The sequence below is a fragment of the Pteropus vampyrus genome, unplaced genomic scaffold, assembly GCF_000151845.1.
Source record: "Pteropus vampyrus isolate Shadow unplaced genomic scaffold, Pvam_2.0 Scaffold271, whole genome shotgun sequence".
Lineage (NCBI taxonomy): Eukaryota > Metazoa > Chordata > Mammalia > Chiroptera > Pteropodidae > Pteropus > Pteropus vampyrus.
In genome coordinates, this window is record NW_011889052.1 from 678,099 (window position 1) to 694,822 (window position 16,724).

Consider the following 16,724-nt stretch of genomic DNA (forward strand, 5'->3'; position numbering starts at 1 on the left):
CAGGTCCTGAGAGGTGAGAGCAGGGTACCAGCGGGCTCCGGAAGGGCGGTCCCTGCTCTGGGGCACACGCAGAAGAAGTATGGAACACCTGTCCTGTCGCGGACACCTTACTGTTATTGAATCCAGTTAAAGACTGCATTCACTTTTGTGGCAATGAGAAGAACGTGAACTGGGAATTTTTGAGGAGAGCTTTACGGTACCGAGCAAAATTTAAGCGTATTTAACCAATGACCCATTGAGTCTACATCTGGAAATCTATCCTAGAAAACTGTATGCTTGAGTGTATAATGACAGTTATTTAAAGTATTATTTTTCATGTACAGTTACACAGAGGGGAAAAAAGCAAGTTGCAACAAGATTTACAACATAATCCCAATTACATTTTTTAAAAACCACTCTTGTCCATGTACAAATGTTATACACACACTGAAAATGTTCTAGAAGACAACAAATTATTAAGTGATTATTCTTAGGAATGAAGTTGAGGGTAAGAGAGACTTCTTAATTTACTCTTAATTATATATTTCTGTAATCACAAAACAAAATGCTGGCTATGGCCATGCCACCTTGAACACACCTGATCCTGTCTGATCTCGGAAGCTAAGCAGGATTGGGCCTGGTTAGTACTTGGATGGGAGACCACCTAGGAAGACCAGGTTCCAATAACTAAACTGACAGTGTCAATTCCTCCCGTACATCAGGTGCGAGTGAATCTGTTCACTTTCTTTCATGGCTCCACTGTGGCTCTAGGGAACTCAGTTTCAAGCAAAGCTGCCTATGGCCCTGCTCTGAAGACACGTCCGCTGGCTGCATTCACACCCTGCCCTCCTCTTCCCCACCCTCCTCCACCGGGTATGAAACAGCGAGTCCAAGCAGAACCCGAGCACAACAGAGCACTCTTCTGCACCAGGACCCCAAACACAGACAGCTGCCAGTGCAGCTGAAGTTCACAGAGCTCTTCTCCCAATGTCATTTGCATAAAGCAGGGAAGAGGAGTGGGAAAGAGTAAAAGAAGGGGTGTGTGTGTGTGGGGGGGATGCTGCATAGAAACTCATCTACACTGCCAAGGACTGAAATATCAGCTGAGGCTTAAAGCCTCAACGACTTGGCCTCAGAACTGAAGCAGATAATCACACCTCTCTTTGGTGTCAGGGACCAGTCCTCCACTTAAAAAAAAAAAAAAAAAAAAAAGTTCAAGCTACACACATCCATTCCTTCTTACACCTGTGGGAAAACAAGACACAACTGTATCTTGCTACCTCCCTGTGTGCTTCTGGTGGCAGAAACCCAAAGGTGATTGTGACTGATCACTCCATCCTTGTCACAGTGTGCTTGCTTCCTGAGGCCATCAACCTTTTCAATTCCAAACTAAACCTGCGACTGGGTACCGCTCTCTGAATCTCAGCTGAAACTACCCATAATACAACAGTGCTCGTCTAACAACAGATTCATACATAAGACAAGCAGCATCGAGATGCGTTACTACAAACAGGTAAAACAAAATCAAACATAATTCTCCCGGAGCAGTGCAAAATCCCCTTTTTTGGCTTTTTATTCTCTCTTCCTTAATCTGTCAGAGTACAATGAGTTCTGCTAAACCCACATCCTATTAGCAACACCTTTAATCTACCCAGCTTGGCCGTCTCTTTTCACTTCACGCCATCCTGCTCCAAGCCAGTGTCATCTCGTGTGGATTACCTGAACAGCCTTCTCACCAGTGTTCCCTTTCTAACCTTGCCACTTTGTAATCTGTTCTCTATGACAGGCGGACAGACCGATCCCTGCTGAACTGTAAGGAACGCCAGGCAGGCCAGCCTTCCGCATTCACTCCACATTTTCACTGAATGCATATAACAGGCCCTGTAATTACTCTACATTTGAATCAAGAACAGGAAAAGCCTCTGGGTGGCTTACAGGGACTTCTGTGATTTGGTCACCATTATCTCTGACTTTATCCTCTTACCTCCTCCTACTTGTTTATGCTCCAGCCCACGCACCTACTCCTTAGTCCCCAAACATGTCAGTCACTATGCTGGCTGCTTCTAGTGCTAAGAAGCACTTGCCCAGCTGTCAAGTTTCTCAGTCAGGCCTACGTGGCTGACACCACTTACACTGAAATCCCTCCCTCGCCTCTCAGTCTCCACTCCCCAGCCTGTAACACGTAGTTACGTATAGATACCCACATACGTGTGCATACGCATACACAGCACATAACATCTTCTAAAAATCTTCATTCATTATTTAAGCTCTACCAAGGCAAAGAGTTTTGTTGGGTTTTATTCACCACTGTATCCGCTAGACAAAGCAGCTCAATAAATATTTGCTGAACGAATAAACAAACTTAATTCATCACCTAGGCCACAGAAACCACCAGCTCTGGGCAGGCTGACTCTTCAGTCTCCTCAGTGATCACGCCGTTCTCTTCACATTTCTGGATTTGGTCCCTTTTTACAACTCAGACCAGCCCCTCCTCTACCAAGATGCTTTCCTTGATAATCTCAGCCAACCAAGGCCTCCCTTCCTCTTACAGCCCTATTACCCCAGAGTATCTGGTCTCTTTGTGTGTGAGTGTGTCATCCACCCTCTATCCTCCTTAAAGGCAGGGTCTGGGTTTCTTACAGCTCTGAGTTCCTACAATGTCTCTCTTTTCTGAAGGTGTGCAGTTTCTATACCCAGACAAAAGACTTTCAGAAATTCAGAGACCATTTAATTCTGAAGTTATAAACTAGATCAGCTCACAGATCTACTGTCATTGGCCTCAAAGTTGTTTTTAACCCAAATGGCAATGTTTTAGGCAGGCCTGGCCCCTCCAGTTCTCTCTAGGCGGGACCAGTCCCCAACAAAGCTTGAGTCTGAAACCCGATGACTGATGTGTGCTATCTGCCTGGCACTGAAGGCTGCTCAGATGAGGGGACCCTTCTGAGTTGTGAACCCAGTGCCAGCTCAGTATCCTCACTTTAAGTGGAATCAATACTATTATCATGTCATTCCCCTGACAGACCTTGTACATTCCATGACTGCCTTCCTCCTGTATCAGTACTTTATACGAGGGCTGTAACAATAGCTACTGAGCTCCAATTATAGCTATATTCAGAACATCTTCAAAAGATTAAAATTTTTATATCCTTATTCTTAATTACTAAATAATTAATACTCAAGAGAACATCCGATTTTAAGTCATTAGAAAAAAAAAGAAATTTCACATTTGATGCTTGAGAATATAACGATTCTTAAGGAGCATATTATTAAAGTCAAAGATGTTTCAAATCTAAAGCTATATAAACAAAGCCAACTGTTTAACCCCAAAAAAGTATGCCCCGAAGCAATTGCTTGGTAAGTAAAAATGGGCAGGAGCACATCGAAAGTGAATTGAGGCCGTGAATTAGGCAGAAGAGCTCGAGGTGGTGAGTTAGAAGGCACTTAGCTGGCTCGATCACTTTCCAGTCTCAACTTTCTTGAGTCATAATAAAAGAATGATAAAACCTTGCATATCTGAGTCACCAGGTTAAAATGAGATAAAAATGGCTTGTTGCTTTATAAAGTGCTAGATAAAAACAGAGCTGAACAAATATAGGTTGGAGACCTGGCCCTGTCATTTGTGAACTATGTCATCTGGGTACAAAATGTGCCCTATCCAAGCCCCATTCTCTTCGTCTATAAGAAAGGTTAACAAAGAAGTGACCTAACAGTCTCATCTAGCATCACTGCTGGATTCTTGTCCACGGAGATTCAAAGCAATTGATATTTTCTTGCTAATGACTTTCTCACATAGTTTTTGAGAGATTAAATGAGAAAATGTACATAAAGTGGTTTGGCACAGTGACTGGTCGAATATATGGTCATAAAGACAAACAAGGCTTGAAACTATTAAGAATGTACTATGTAGATGGTTGTTATTGGTTTGCATGAAGAGGCATATAATATTACTGCACGCTTACTATGTGTCCCAGGCACTGTGCCAGGCGCCTGCCACACTTCTCTTACTTAATCCTCACAGCAGCCCTGTGAGGACATCATCGGTACCAAACCAGTCATGGCTTTGCGTGCCCACAGGGAAGGACAGCACACTAGTGCTGGGGTGGAAAAATAGGTTATGTCTCAGCTGTGCACAAAACAAACATGAGACACTTTGAAGTTTGTAGGGCTCTGTTTGGTCAATGAGTGTGAGCCCCGACCTGACCCCACTGATCCTGCTTCCTAATGTTTACATCTTCCCCACTGAACCCTGTCTGACCCTGAACCGATCCTGGACTCAGGGCTGATCTGTGTGACCAAGTGAATATGGGAGAAGTGAAGGGACGTGACTTCTAAGTTCAGGTTATGAAAGACACTGTGCTAGGGAGTATAGTTAACGATGCTGTGATAACTACGTACGAAGCAGGCTGGGAACTAGGCTCATCAGGGGATCACTTCGTAAGTTATATACATGTCCGACCAATATACTGTACACCTTAAACTAATAAATGTATGTCAACTCTAACTGAAAGATAATCAGAGAGACAGACAGACAGAGACACACACTGTGGCTTCCATTCTGGGTGCTCTTTCATGTTCTTGCTCTCTCACTGAAAGGGCAGAAACCCTTTCAAGAGAAGCACTAGAGAAAGGCTCATGTGGCCAGAAGCCAAAGCCTCCCGCAAACAGCCAAGGGAACAAGCTACAGGTGTGCCCTCTGCCCTGGGGATCTGGAGAAGACTGTGGCCTCGTGACAGACCCCGAGCCTGAACCGCCAGCTGAGCTGCTCAACCCCCAGAAACCATGTGAGATACTGTTTTCTGTTTTCAGTCACTAGGCTTTGGGGTAATGTTTTACACAGCAGTAACTAATACAGATGTGCTACTGACACCCAGCGGCTAGGGCTAGGGGCTGTCTGTCCACATTGTTCCTGCTCCAAATGCTGGCCAAGAAAGGCAGGCCGCCACCGAAGGGTTTGGGCACAGCAACTTTGGGTGGCAGATAGACTCAGGAGAACGATTTCCCAACATTTTCAGTTGTTCTGTTTTATGCAGAGACTATCCTGGAAAATGTTTCGTGTACTCTGATTGGAATTTAACATAAAAAATAGATGCAAGTAAGAAAAACACAGTAGAGTTATATAATTTGAGATAAATAATTATTAAAAATCCATAGCATGAGGGAAACTCTGAAGGGCCAAGAGAAGTGGAGCCGCTCCACACCGCCCCTGGCTACCTGGGGATCAGCGAGAGGCTGAGCACTGAGAAACAGCTTAGCACATCCCAGCAGACCCTACCACTAAGGCGCTCTGGGATGAACTTAAGAGTCTGCCATTTATACACCAGTATCTCGTGTACAGATAAAATGTCAAAATCATCAAAGAGATATAGACCTAACGGAATCCTCAAACTCAACTCACTGCTCACTCAGAAAGTTACCAATTCCTTTTCTAGTCAACTCATTAAAAAAGATTTTCTCTAAAATGCTTAATCTTTTTCCAAAAATTCCCTTGAGATACCAAATGTTCCATGTTTATTACTTTTTGTTGCTTCCTTTCTCATTTCTGGCCTTGTTCAAAATTCTCTTGGTCCAGTTTGGGCCACATCTTAATATGAAACGTCTGCCTCAGATAATATGTGGGCTCAACGTGGGCCATTCCCCCTCACCTGCCCTCTACATGGAGCAGAAGGGAGAGACTGGGGGCCACGTCGGGTCCTGGGAGGGCTTGGCTGAAAGGGATCACAGAAATACGCTTCTCAGTCAAGACGAGAGGCTCTCTTGCTTTCTGATATTATATTAAAGACAAGAAATCCAGAAAATTCTTGAATCAGATAATGGATCTAGATGGAGTCCACTTTACTGGTAACAAGTAGGTAATAAATCTAAGAGTGGAGACTCTGATGTCATCATGTACCTAGAAAGTTGAGGTATAAGAAGTTGGCATTTAGATTAGTTTCAGAACGTGAAGAGAGTTCCTTTCATTTATCATCACTGCCTGATAATCCTTTCGAAAGGGCAAACCAAACAAAAAGGGACAGAAGACTGCCCCAGAGACCAGCAGAGTAAGCTACCGCTTATTTTATCTAACTTGTATTTTAAGAAAGGTGGTCAGAATCCAACTGTCAAAAAGCCACTTTACAACTCCCCTTACTTACAGCCTCTTTTTCTCTGTCCATGATCGTTTCCAGCTCCTCAAAATGCCGAAGTTTGATCTCCAGTTTCTTCATCTGTGTCTCAACTAGGAGAGCTACCAGAGACTTGATCTTTCTCTCTTCCACGGCAGCCAGGTGCTAAACACAAAAGATCAAATTATGTAGTCAAATATTTGCTTTAAAAAGAGTAACAAAATGCTGATGTGCTATTTATCAAGTGGGAATTGTATTATTAAGAATGGTGCCCTAGATGTCTCCTTTGTATGTTACTACCAAATATCTACTTCAATCTAAAAGACCAACTGTCCTTAGATTTCTGGTCCTTAGAGGTATAAATCAGCCCTTTCAAAGGACTACAGGAAACCCCTCCTGTGATAAATCCCTCCCTTCAAAGAGCCCATTGAGGAGGGAAGGCTGAACCAGAGCCCCCGATGGGCAAAGAGGGGACACAGGTGGCCTGGGGGGGGCACTTCCCCACTTACCACCTACCCTCACCCTACCCTCGGTCCCTCCCCTCCCTGTCCTTCCTTCCTCATGAACTACCCAGGGACAGGAAGCAGTGGTCTCCCTCGGCACCCACCACTCAGGCGGAAAGCCTCTGCTTTCTCTCTGCTGAGTGGAACTGTGCACGGAGAGGAGGGGTGAACAATATTACACCCCTAGTTCAGGGAGAGGGTCCAGAGCAAGAAAATCAAATCTAGTACAAGACAGGCAGTGGCTCTGGAAGGATGTGCCGCTCGCCTGCCACGGAACTCATGATGAGTCCTCCCCATGTTTCCTGTGAACTCTGCAGCATGCAGAGGAAGACAGCACATCACCCAGAGAAGACAGGGATCTCATATTTGGCCAAGACTCTGACTACCTGGCAAGGGATCAAGCCCACCTTCTCCAGACGCCATCCAAGAGCTTATACCAACTAACTCCCAGCACCGCTTCGCACTCACTTTTATCATATCTGCTAAATTTACGTGCTTATCTTGCTTCTACACCAGGTTTTCAGAAGGAACATGGAGCGGCCATCTTACAATTTGTGTTTCTTACAGAATCTAGAAGGAGCTACATACAGGAGGATTTTAATATAGCTTTTGGGAGCTAAATTGATAGACAACGTTTTAAAAAGTGTTATTTTTCATTCTTTTATAGTTGAAAAAGAGAAATGTAGTCTTATACAATGGGCCCATCAAAGAGTAGATTCAGAAGTGCAAATAATCTGCAGCTATTAATGATGTTTGCCTCCCTAAACTACTTGGAGCTACACCAATTACACCAAAAGTTTAAATAAAAATTACATGATTCTAAGCCTGCTATCGGTGTATAGTGTTTATGCAGTTTATATTTCTGAGTAAGAAATTTATGCACACGATATAAAATGGAAGTTGACAAGGCGGTATCAAACGAGAAGTCAGGTCTTCCTTTCGCTTGTATTGCCTCGCGGCCACTTTACCTCCCCTTTGGAGGAGACTCATGTTATCAGTTTCTAGATCTATTTTCATGAGAACGGAACTCTGTGGGCTTTGGCAGAAAATGTTATATTTTTTTAAGAATTACGCAGGAAGTTGGGGGATACCCCCAACTACAATTCATAAGATTTCAAATAGAAAGGACCACCAAGTAACAAGAAAACAAACATTAAAAAAAAGACCCACAGCAAGGAACAACTTTGGAAATTTAATAACATTAGGGAGTGAAAATTCTAGAAGTTTCCAGAAAGGCAAACAAATAAAAAAAAATAGGTTTATACACAAAAGTTCAAATTGTATCGAACTTCTCAAAAGCAATACTAGGTTTTTGAAGACAATGGTAAATGCTTTCCAAATTCTGAAGGATGATGAATTTCAATCTAGAATTTCAAGAACAGCTACTTGTATGAATTGAGTACAAAATAAAGACATTTTTGAAATCAAGGACTCAATAAGTTCACTTCCTACACATGCTATTGAAGGATATGCCACAGTTAACAGTGTAAAACCAGAGAAAGACAGGGACACGATATCCAGGAATCACAGACTCAACCTAAAAAAGCAGCCCTAAGCTCACAGGGGGTCATCAACAGGACAAACGTAAGTGGGGATGAATGAAACAAGACCGGCAAGATGTCGATAACCGACCTGGGTGGTGCGTACACAGAGTCAATACACTGCTTTGTCTAATTTGTACATATTCCAAAAGTTTCATAATAAAGTTTAAAAGGGGGTTGTGGGTGAGTCGACAAATGGGGCTAAGACAACCGGACATCCAAAGGCAATATGATGAAATTGGACACAATCTTACATTATACACAAAAATTAATTCAGTAGATCATAGATCTAAATCTTAAGAAGAAAAAAGAGGAGTAAATCTATATGATTTTGGGTTAAAAGATTTCTTAAATATGAAACCAAAAGCACAAATGATAAAAGAGAAGATTGATAGGTTGGACTTCATAGAAAAGAACAGAAATTCCTGCACTCATTTTTGAGGAGATAGAGCCTGTTTCAAAATCTCAATCAAAAGTTCAGAAAGTCACACCCAAGGAACAAGGGTGATCCAAAGAGAGAATGACCAAACTGCCATTTAGGTTCCACTCGGTCCTCCCACCTTCTCAAGTCTCTTAACGTGACAGAGGAAGGCTGAACCTTATATACAGATACACCATCACTGGGAGCATCGAATCCTTTATACATGCCTGGCATTCAACCAAAAAAAGCAGGTCCACAGATGGCACAGACACTGGACTTAGCAGACAAGAATTCTGAAATAAGTTAAGGTCACTGTGTTTGAAAAGATGTAAAAAAATAAGGATAAAAAGAGAATGTCAACGGATTTCGAATACATACATAAGAATAAATACATAAGAACAAACATGCACCTGATTAACTATATGACTAAAAAATAAATAATAACTCAATAAATAGGTTTAAAAGCAGACTTGACTAGCAAACTGAAAGACAGGTCGACAAAAAAATATTCAAACTGTAGCAGAATGAAAAGAATAAAAAAGAAAACCAGAACCAAGCATAAGAGACTTGGGACACTGGCAAAAAGTTGAACAGTTATGTAAATGGAATCATAGGAGAGGATAGAAAATGAGGTAGAAGCAACATTTAAAGATAATGGGTGAGAATGCCTCGAAACAGATGAAACAAATCAACTGAAGATTCAAGAAGCCTAACAAACCCCAAGGAGAGAAAATTGAACAACAAAAATCATATCAAGGTACAACACAGAAAAAAGTATCTTTTTTCTGGATACTTTTAGGATTGTCTTTTTTGAAAACAAAAAAGACAATCCTAAAAGTATCCAGAAAAAAGAAAAAAAGCACTTTACCTTCAATTACTTCCAATGACACAACAATAAGGACTGTAGCTAGCTTATTAATAGTTACAATGGAAAACAGCATGGAATTTTTTTAAATGTTAAAAAATCTGTATCTGCCAACCTTGAATTCTATACCCACTGAAAATAAACTTCAAATATGAAGGTGATACCAAGACCTTTGAAGTAAAACAAAAGAAAAGGCATTGCTAGCAGGCCTGCACAGTAAGAAATTCTAAAGGGAGTTCTTTGAACAGGAGGAAAATATCTATTCCATTAGAGAAAACACTGAAATTGAGAAAGAAACTGAGAAGCAGTCAACCAGGAAAGGTGAATTATGTTCCATCGCATTAGAGAAGTGGTAAAAATAATTTGGATTTAATTGTAATAACTCAAGAATGCAACATGCATTCATTAGAAAAAACACTAAAAGAATAACAAACATGTAATTAACCTGATCACAGAGGAGAAAACAAAATAAAAAATATTGGGTTAATTAAAAACGTTACATTGGTGGACACCGGTGAATAATACACAAGACTGCTCTGTAATATTTTTGCAACTTCCATGAATCTACAGTTATTTCCAAATATAAAGTGGGAAGGAAAAAAGCTTGTCAAAGGCTATATAACTACCACGTGGCAGAAAAGGGATTAACATCATGGTTTGAAGACCTTTAGAGTCTTTTAGGTGATATAAAGGTGTGAGGTAGAAGAGATACTGAATTAGTGTTTAGGCAAATGTTATTTTACTACCTCATATATTCAGTTTGCTGAGAATTTAAATTGGACCCCCTTAGCCCTTAATTAGATGCTTTAATGTTCTTTGATAGTTTTATATGTACTTACCTTGTCTCCTTCTACACTGAGTTTTCTGCCACTCCAGCCCCAGTGAGTACAAATTCTCTCTTGTTAAGCTGCACTGCCCGAAGGTTAATAGAAAGGTTATGAGAGGAGAGGGGAGGCCACGGTGTTTACTGCCGCGACACCATGGCCTAGAAGTTACCTTGCGTTTCTGTGACCATTTCCTCATCTGTGAAAATGGAAAACTGCACCCCCATCAAGATGGTTGTGAGGATAGACACACACGACAGCAGGTACCTGATACCGTGAGCTGTGACCCTGCCCTGGAACCCATGTGGTGGCAGACCCTCCTCCACCTGCACTGGACCACTCCCAACGCATCTTTAGGACTTGGCATTAGGCATCACTTCCTTGGCGGAGCTTCCCTGCGTCACGGCTCCACAGCCTCCGTGACGGTACCTGCCACACTGTATTGTATCTATCCGCCTGACTTTCACTCCCAAGGGCAAAGGCCCAGAAAAGCCCCATACTTACATATGCCTGGCAATTTTAGAGAAGAAGGAAATCAGGAAAGGAGATTTGGAGTAGAGAGGACAGGGAGACAGGCAGCCTTGATCACAAGCCTAGAATTTATCTGGGTCTGAGGTTAAAAAAAAATCACTAGAAATCTCTAGAAGTAAACCTGGGCACCATGGAGTTAATCAGAACGAGAATATTACCAGCAAACCACTGCCTTCAAACTAAAGAAATAAATTCTAGTAAAAAACTCAGGGTAAGGGAAAAATTTAAAAAAGCAAATCAAAACTTAAATCTCTAGGTTTTTCGACAGTTTAGTATTAAAGATTTACAGGATTATTCAGTCTGATCTCTAGTTAAACTTTCTTTAGGTATCAAAATGACCCCATTTCAATGGTGAGAACTATTCACGGGTATAGTTAATAACATCTGGGTTTTGGATGGAAACAGGAGAAAAGAACTAACACTGCACATTAAGTTTGGCTTTTTCACAGAAGCCTTAATAACGACCCTTTGATTACTGAAACCAAGTGACTGCAGCCTCTCCTCTTTGTCCACCTTATTTATAAGGGGACAAATGAAACAGCAAGTTTCTGTGAAAGAAGCAGTTTGTTTGCACTGTCTTTCTAAATTCTGACTGAATCCTAATAAATTTGTTAACCATGTCTCAATGTCCTATACTTCTAGGTGTACAGGAAGAACCTTTTTTTTTCATTTAACTTCAAGACTATTCATATTTTTACTGGTAAGAGATTCTTTCTCGTCTGGGAGAAGGAAAGAAGGAAACTTCTTTCACAGAACCGCATACTTCCTGCTACTAAGACTCAGAAATTTTGCTAATTTATGGATGTGGTGAATACCTGTACCTAATCAATCCAGGAAAAGTCGAAGAGGCTTAGAAACAGATTCTGAAGGAAATGACAAAGCTGTCACAGGACCCTGAAGTGATCAGATAATGTTACCAAGCACTGGGCAAAGTTGTTCATGGGTCCAAATACTAATCAGGTCTGCTTTAAGGGGGGAAAAAAAAAATCTCAGAAGATGGTAAAAGTGAAGCTTAATTGTTCTCATACATTAACGGGACTGGGGGGAAATACTAGGTTTATTAAGCACTTACGTCATTCTAGACACCATGGTACGTTTCCATGCTAGGCATTTTTATGCTACTTCTTTTACTTCTAATAATAACCTACCAAGAAACGCATTATCTCTATTTCAGGGAGAATAAAAGTGAAGCTTAGAGAAGTTAAACATCTTGCCAAGAGTCGCATTTAAGTGAGCTGGGAACTGAACTCAGTTCTGAAGAGTGCCTAGAAACGAAGCTGAGCCGTAAAAAAGGTGACACACTGAGGCTCAGGGAGGAGTTAACGGCATTGTATAAAACAGTACTGTACAAATGTTCCTTCTTTTTTCTGTTATTTTTTGATTCTTAGAAATTAGAAACTTAAATCACAATTAGTGTATCAGAGGTGCTAAAAAAAAAATTATTATTATTTTTTGAGCTAGCCGTTGGGTTTTTAATAGTAAAATGTTTGAAAATGTTTTTTTTTTAGTATGGAGAATTATGTCGGATTATGTTTCTGGGTTGACTAGGATCACCAGACTCCAAGTATGCACATCTGGGTTTTGGTTTTGGTTCTGCCAATAACCAGTAATATAACTTTCAGCCTGTCATTAACTTCTGTGGGTCTCTTTCTACATCTATGAGATGAAAGAGTTCAATAACTCTAAAATCACTCTGTGATACTACACACGAAATGTCTATTGTTGTTAGGGCTTAAAGTATCTATTCAGGCAGTAACCCATTTATAAACACATCTTGTGTGAAAATCAAATATGCAAAAGAATAAATTTATGTGTTGTAAGTGTGTGTATGCTTGAGAAGGCAGGAGTTTCATTCCAAGAAATTTTAAAACAGTATGTAATTCCTAATTAGATCTCACCTAGTAAACTCACTGGTTACTCACTGGTTACATTTCCAGCATTTTATATATATAGACTCTAACTTTCTTTTCTTTACAACTAAATGTATAGTCTAATGGCTCAACTCAAATGATCGTGAGGTTCAAGGTTAACAGGTTCCTAAGAGGCAGGGACCATCCATATCTATTTTAGGCATCAGATAAATCTAGCATTGTAGTAGTGTCTGGCACATAATGAACATTCATATACTGGTTTAACGAATAATCAAAGTATGGCACTTTCCAACTTACAGAAATGCTTTTTTATACTTTGACTCTTATAATAATCTTGTCCAAAAGGCAGTACTTTTGATTCAAACAACATGATACAAGTTTAGAAGTTATTTTAGTTGCCTAAGGTTAAGAGACTAATGAACGGCAGAGCTGGAACTACAATTTAAATTCCAAAGCCACAGGCCTTTCACTATCTCCCAGTGCCTATAAAGAATAACTGATATATTGGCGGATACTTTCCTGGAGAATTATTATAAGGGATTGTGGAAACTTAAAGATGGAAGCAAACACAATGGCCATCCTTCCATTGAGAGGCAGGGTCTCTTGAATCAGGGCAAGCTCTCTAACTGCCTTGCCCAATACAAAGTAGTGCCATTTTCCAGGGACCTTCCTGTCCCGTCCCTCGGAATGTTCTTTCGGGGAGTCTCAAGCTGCCATGTAAGAATTATGATCACCCTGCTGGAAAGGCCACAGGGAGAGACCCTGAGACTACATGGAGAAAGAGAACACAGCTACTCTGCCAAAGACTAGGACTTGAAGGAAGTTGTCTCAGACCCTCTAGATGGACCTACTGTGAGGTAAAAAACACTAAATGACTCAACTGATGCATATGGAGCAGAATCGCCCAGCTGTTTGGTGCTCAAATTTCACAAAGTCATGAAATATTTTTTTAAACCACTAAGTTTTGCTCCTAGAAAATAATTTGGTATCCAGAACTTAAGTGTTGTTTCAACGAAAAGTTAAATGTGAACTTGGGGTCATGCAGTGGATGCAAGCTCAAAGGACCTCAAGAAAACCAGTGGTGAGAGCTTAAGGACAGAGAGGGGAAATACTATTGGAAGTTGGAGAGAAGTTAAGATCTTTATGATATACTTTATGATATGATATACTAGCACAAAGTTTGGAAACACTGTCACCTCTGTGTGTGAGCTTGTGGATCTAGCTGGAGTGACTACCAGGCAAAATGTAGACGTTCTTTTATTTTAAACAACCAGAAGAGAAAGACACCTTTCAGTTAAGAAGAAAACGATTCAGTTTTCAGTTAGAAATCGCCTAGACCAGGGGTCCCCAACCCCTGGGCTGCAGATTGGTACCGGTCCATGTTAGGAACAGGGTCGCACAGCAGGAGGTGAGCAGTGGGCGAGCCAGCAAAGCTTCATCTGTATTCGCAGCCGCTCCCCAGCACCGGCATCACCGCCTCAGCTCCACGTCAGATCATCAGGCATTAGATGCTCAAAGGAACATGGGTCCCTGGTACCAAAAAGGTTGGGGACCGCTGGCCTAGACAATTTAGAGGATACAGAGTGGGGTTTGAAAATAAAACTGTTTCTTATCTCTGGTTACTCCCAGTAAGAGTTTGAAACTAAGAAATGGCTTCAGGACAAAGATCGAATCCAGAGCATCACCATTAAAGCATGACCAGAGTAACAAGCTCCAGGTGTGGCCGAGAGACCTTCCACAGGGGAGCATAGCAGGGTTCTTAAGAATTGAAGGGTATGCCTCTTAGACCCACTCTACGAGACGGGGAGCCTCGAAATATCTTCAGAGCTTATTTCCTGTATTTTTTTTTTGTTGATCTTCTTAGACCTATAAGTTAAAGTTTACCATTAATGTGGAAAGTTCTGATTAGCTACAATTCTTTTCCTGCCTCTTTTACCATCCTTTCCTTCTGGAACTCTTATTGCTGGTCAAGAAAGCCACTCGGCAGCAAAACTGGGCTAACTTTTTAATAGAAAAGGTAGAAGACGCACAAAGGAGAATCAAAAGCCCAGAAAGCCCAGTCAGAAGCTTTGACCAAGAGAGTTGGGTAGAAGTTACACAGCGCAGCGCCAGGTAGGGGGCTAACCTGTAAGACAGTGGCAAGTTCTCCTTCTTGTCACTCAGGACACTTTTCTCATTGTTACAAGCTGCCACGTAAGGAGTCCAACTACTCTCATAGTGCCCTAATACGAAGAAGCCCGAGATAACTTCTTAGGGAGTCTGTGCGGAGACAGAGGCCCTCAGGTGGTCTAGGCATCAGGCCTGTGAGTGAAGTCATCTCAGGCCTCCAAGGCAGGTCAGCCATGAAGCGAACACTGACTCAACACAGCCAATGCCACGTGGGGCAGAATTTTTCCAGCTGAGTCTGCCTGAGTTTCTCACTTGTAAAAATCATGATATAATAAAACGGTAACAGTTTTAAGCCACTAGGTTTTGTGGTAGTTACACAGCAATGGCTAATGGAGCGGGAGCCCCGCTGACCCTCAGGCTGTGGATGCCTGCAATGTCTGGCAACAGTGCCAGGCAGAGCCTTTCAAAAGAAGGGCTGGACAGAGCCCCAAGCCTCCACACACCGGCTCTATAAAACCTAAGAATGATGAGGTCTCAGTGTGCCCCGGATGTATGAAATGTAGAACCTAAAAAACATATAATCACTGGTAAGAAAGAAGAAGTCACAATAGAGTCAAGGTAAGTTTTACATTAACAAAGCATAGATTCTAGCTGGTCTAACAGAATTAGTCTCTATTTCATCATTTAAGGTGGAAGTAAACAGGGCTGACTGTAGGCAAACCAGTCAGATAGTCAATATTGCCTTCTGTTGTCTCTCCCCAGTAGCATCAAGTAAAAGACGTGGTATCAATAATCAATGCAAATAGTGTCATCAATTTTAATCAACACTTATCTAGTTAAGCCTTATGACTAAAATGTACAATGAAAACTTTCCTATCTCGAGAAAGAATTTCAGGCGTAAGGGAGGAGGTAAAAGGTATTTCGGAGAGGTAAGAAAGAATCTTCCTTTTCCTCCAAAACTAACCCCTAGTTACCGTGCAAACAAACCATTAGCCATTTAGGGTATGCGGGCATGACACAGTGGTAGGCTAATGTGAAGGAAACGTCCGTGGTCTTAAGCATATGTGATCCTGGAAGAATTTAATCCTACTGCTGCTGAAATTGAGAGAATGTTCTAGTTTCTGGAATTTCTAGTTTATTTCAGCAATAGTTCTGGACTCTTCCTTCCAGCTAAATCTAAACACCCAGATGGAAAGGATCCAGGGCACCCACACACCACTCTTCAGGTGGGTCAATTCACAGCTTGTCAGCAGGTGCAATGGAAAAACAGGCACGCTACCGACGAGTGCCTCGCTGGCAAGGACGGGAAATGTCGGGGAGCAGGCCCACCCTCTCTGTTTGGGGCTCGATCCAGAACCTCTGATTACCGCTCCGTGTCAGAGTGACAAACAATTAAATGTATCAAGAAAACTCATAATAACAAAGCTGTTTATAGACACAGAAGAACAAAAAGGGAATAAGAGAAAACTTGGATTGGCTAGATAAGTTGTTCTAATTACAGTAATTTAAGTGAATTCCTTACCCCTTAATTACCATGTAGCACAAAAATGATTGTGTGTGCTGTGAAATGTGTAAGATCCAGCTGTAAGTGGCCCTGAACAGTTCATGTGTGCCAAGTCATGTAGCAGGAGCATCTGTGTCACTCTCACCAATCAGTAGAAAACGTAGGTGTTTTGAGAATAAAAATCTAAGTTCCCAGTTATTATAAATAAGAGTGAATGATGATTGAGGGACTAAAAATTCATTGACCTGGAAAGAAAACGTTCTCCGGACACTACTGTATAAAATGTCTACGTGCCAGGGAAACCGATCCATAGAAGCGTCTCTACAATAGAGGACGCAAACGACTGGCTCGGCAGTCAGCAGTGCACAGAGGACGCACTTTTGTCCTGAAGCTGCACATGTGAACAGCTATGAGGTCATCACGTTTTCATCAGCTATGAAAACATCATGAAGCGTCCGTAAAACTTTTTACGGTA

At 41.5% G+C, this 16,724-nt stretch overlaps 1 protein-coding gene and 1 pseudogene across 1 annotated transcript in view; one reads left to right on the plus strand and one right to left on the minus strand.

The window, feature by feature from the left end:
• Window positions 1-16,724, minus strand: part of SMARCC1 (SWI/SNF related, matrix associated, actin dependent regulator of chromatin subfamily c member 1) — a 130,202-nt gene that overhangs the window by 20,883 nt on the left and 92,595 nt on the right. The window contains exon 25 of the mRNA XM_011375447.1: window positions 6,111-6,245. Within this exon, the coding sequence (XP_011373749.1) occupies window positions 6,111-6,245 (135 nt within the window). The remainder of the gene's footprint in view (window positions 1-6,110; window positions 6,246-16,724) is intronic.
• On the plus strand, window positions 550-669 carry LOC111729599 (annotated as a pseudogene).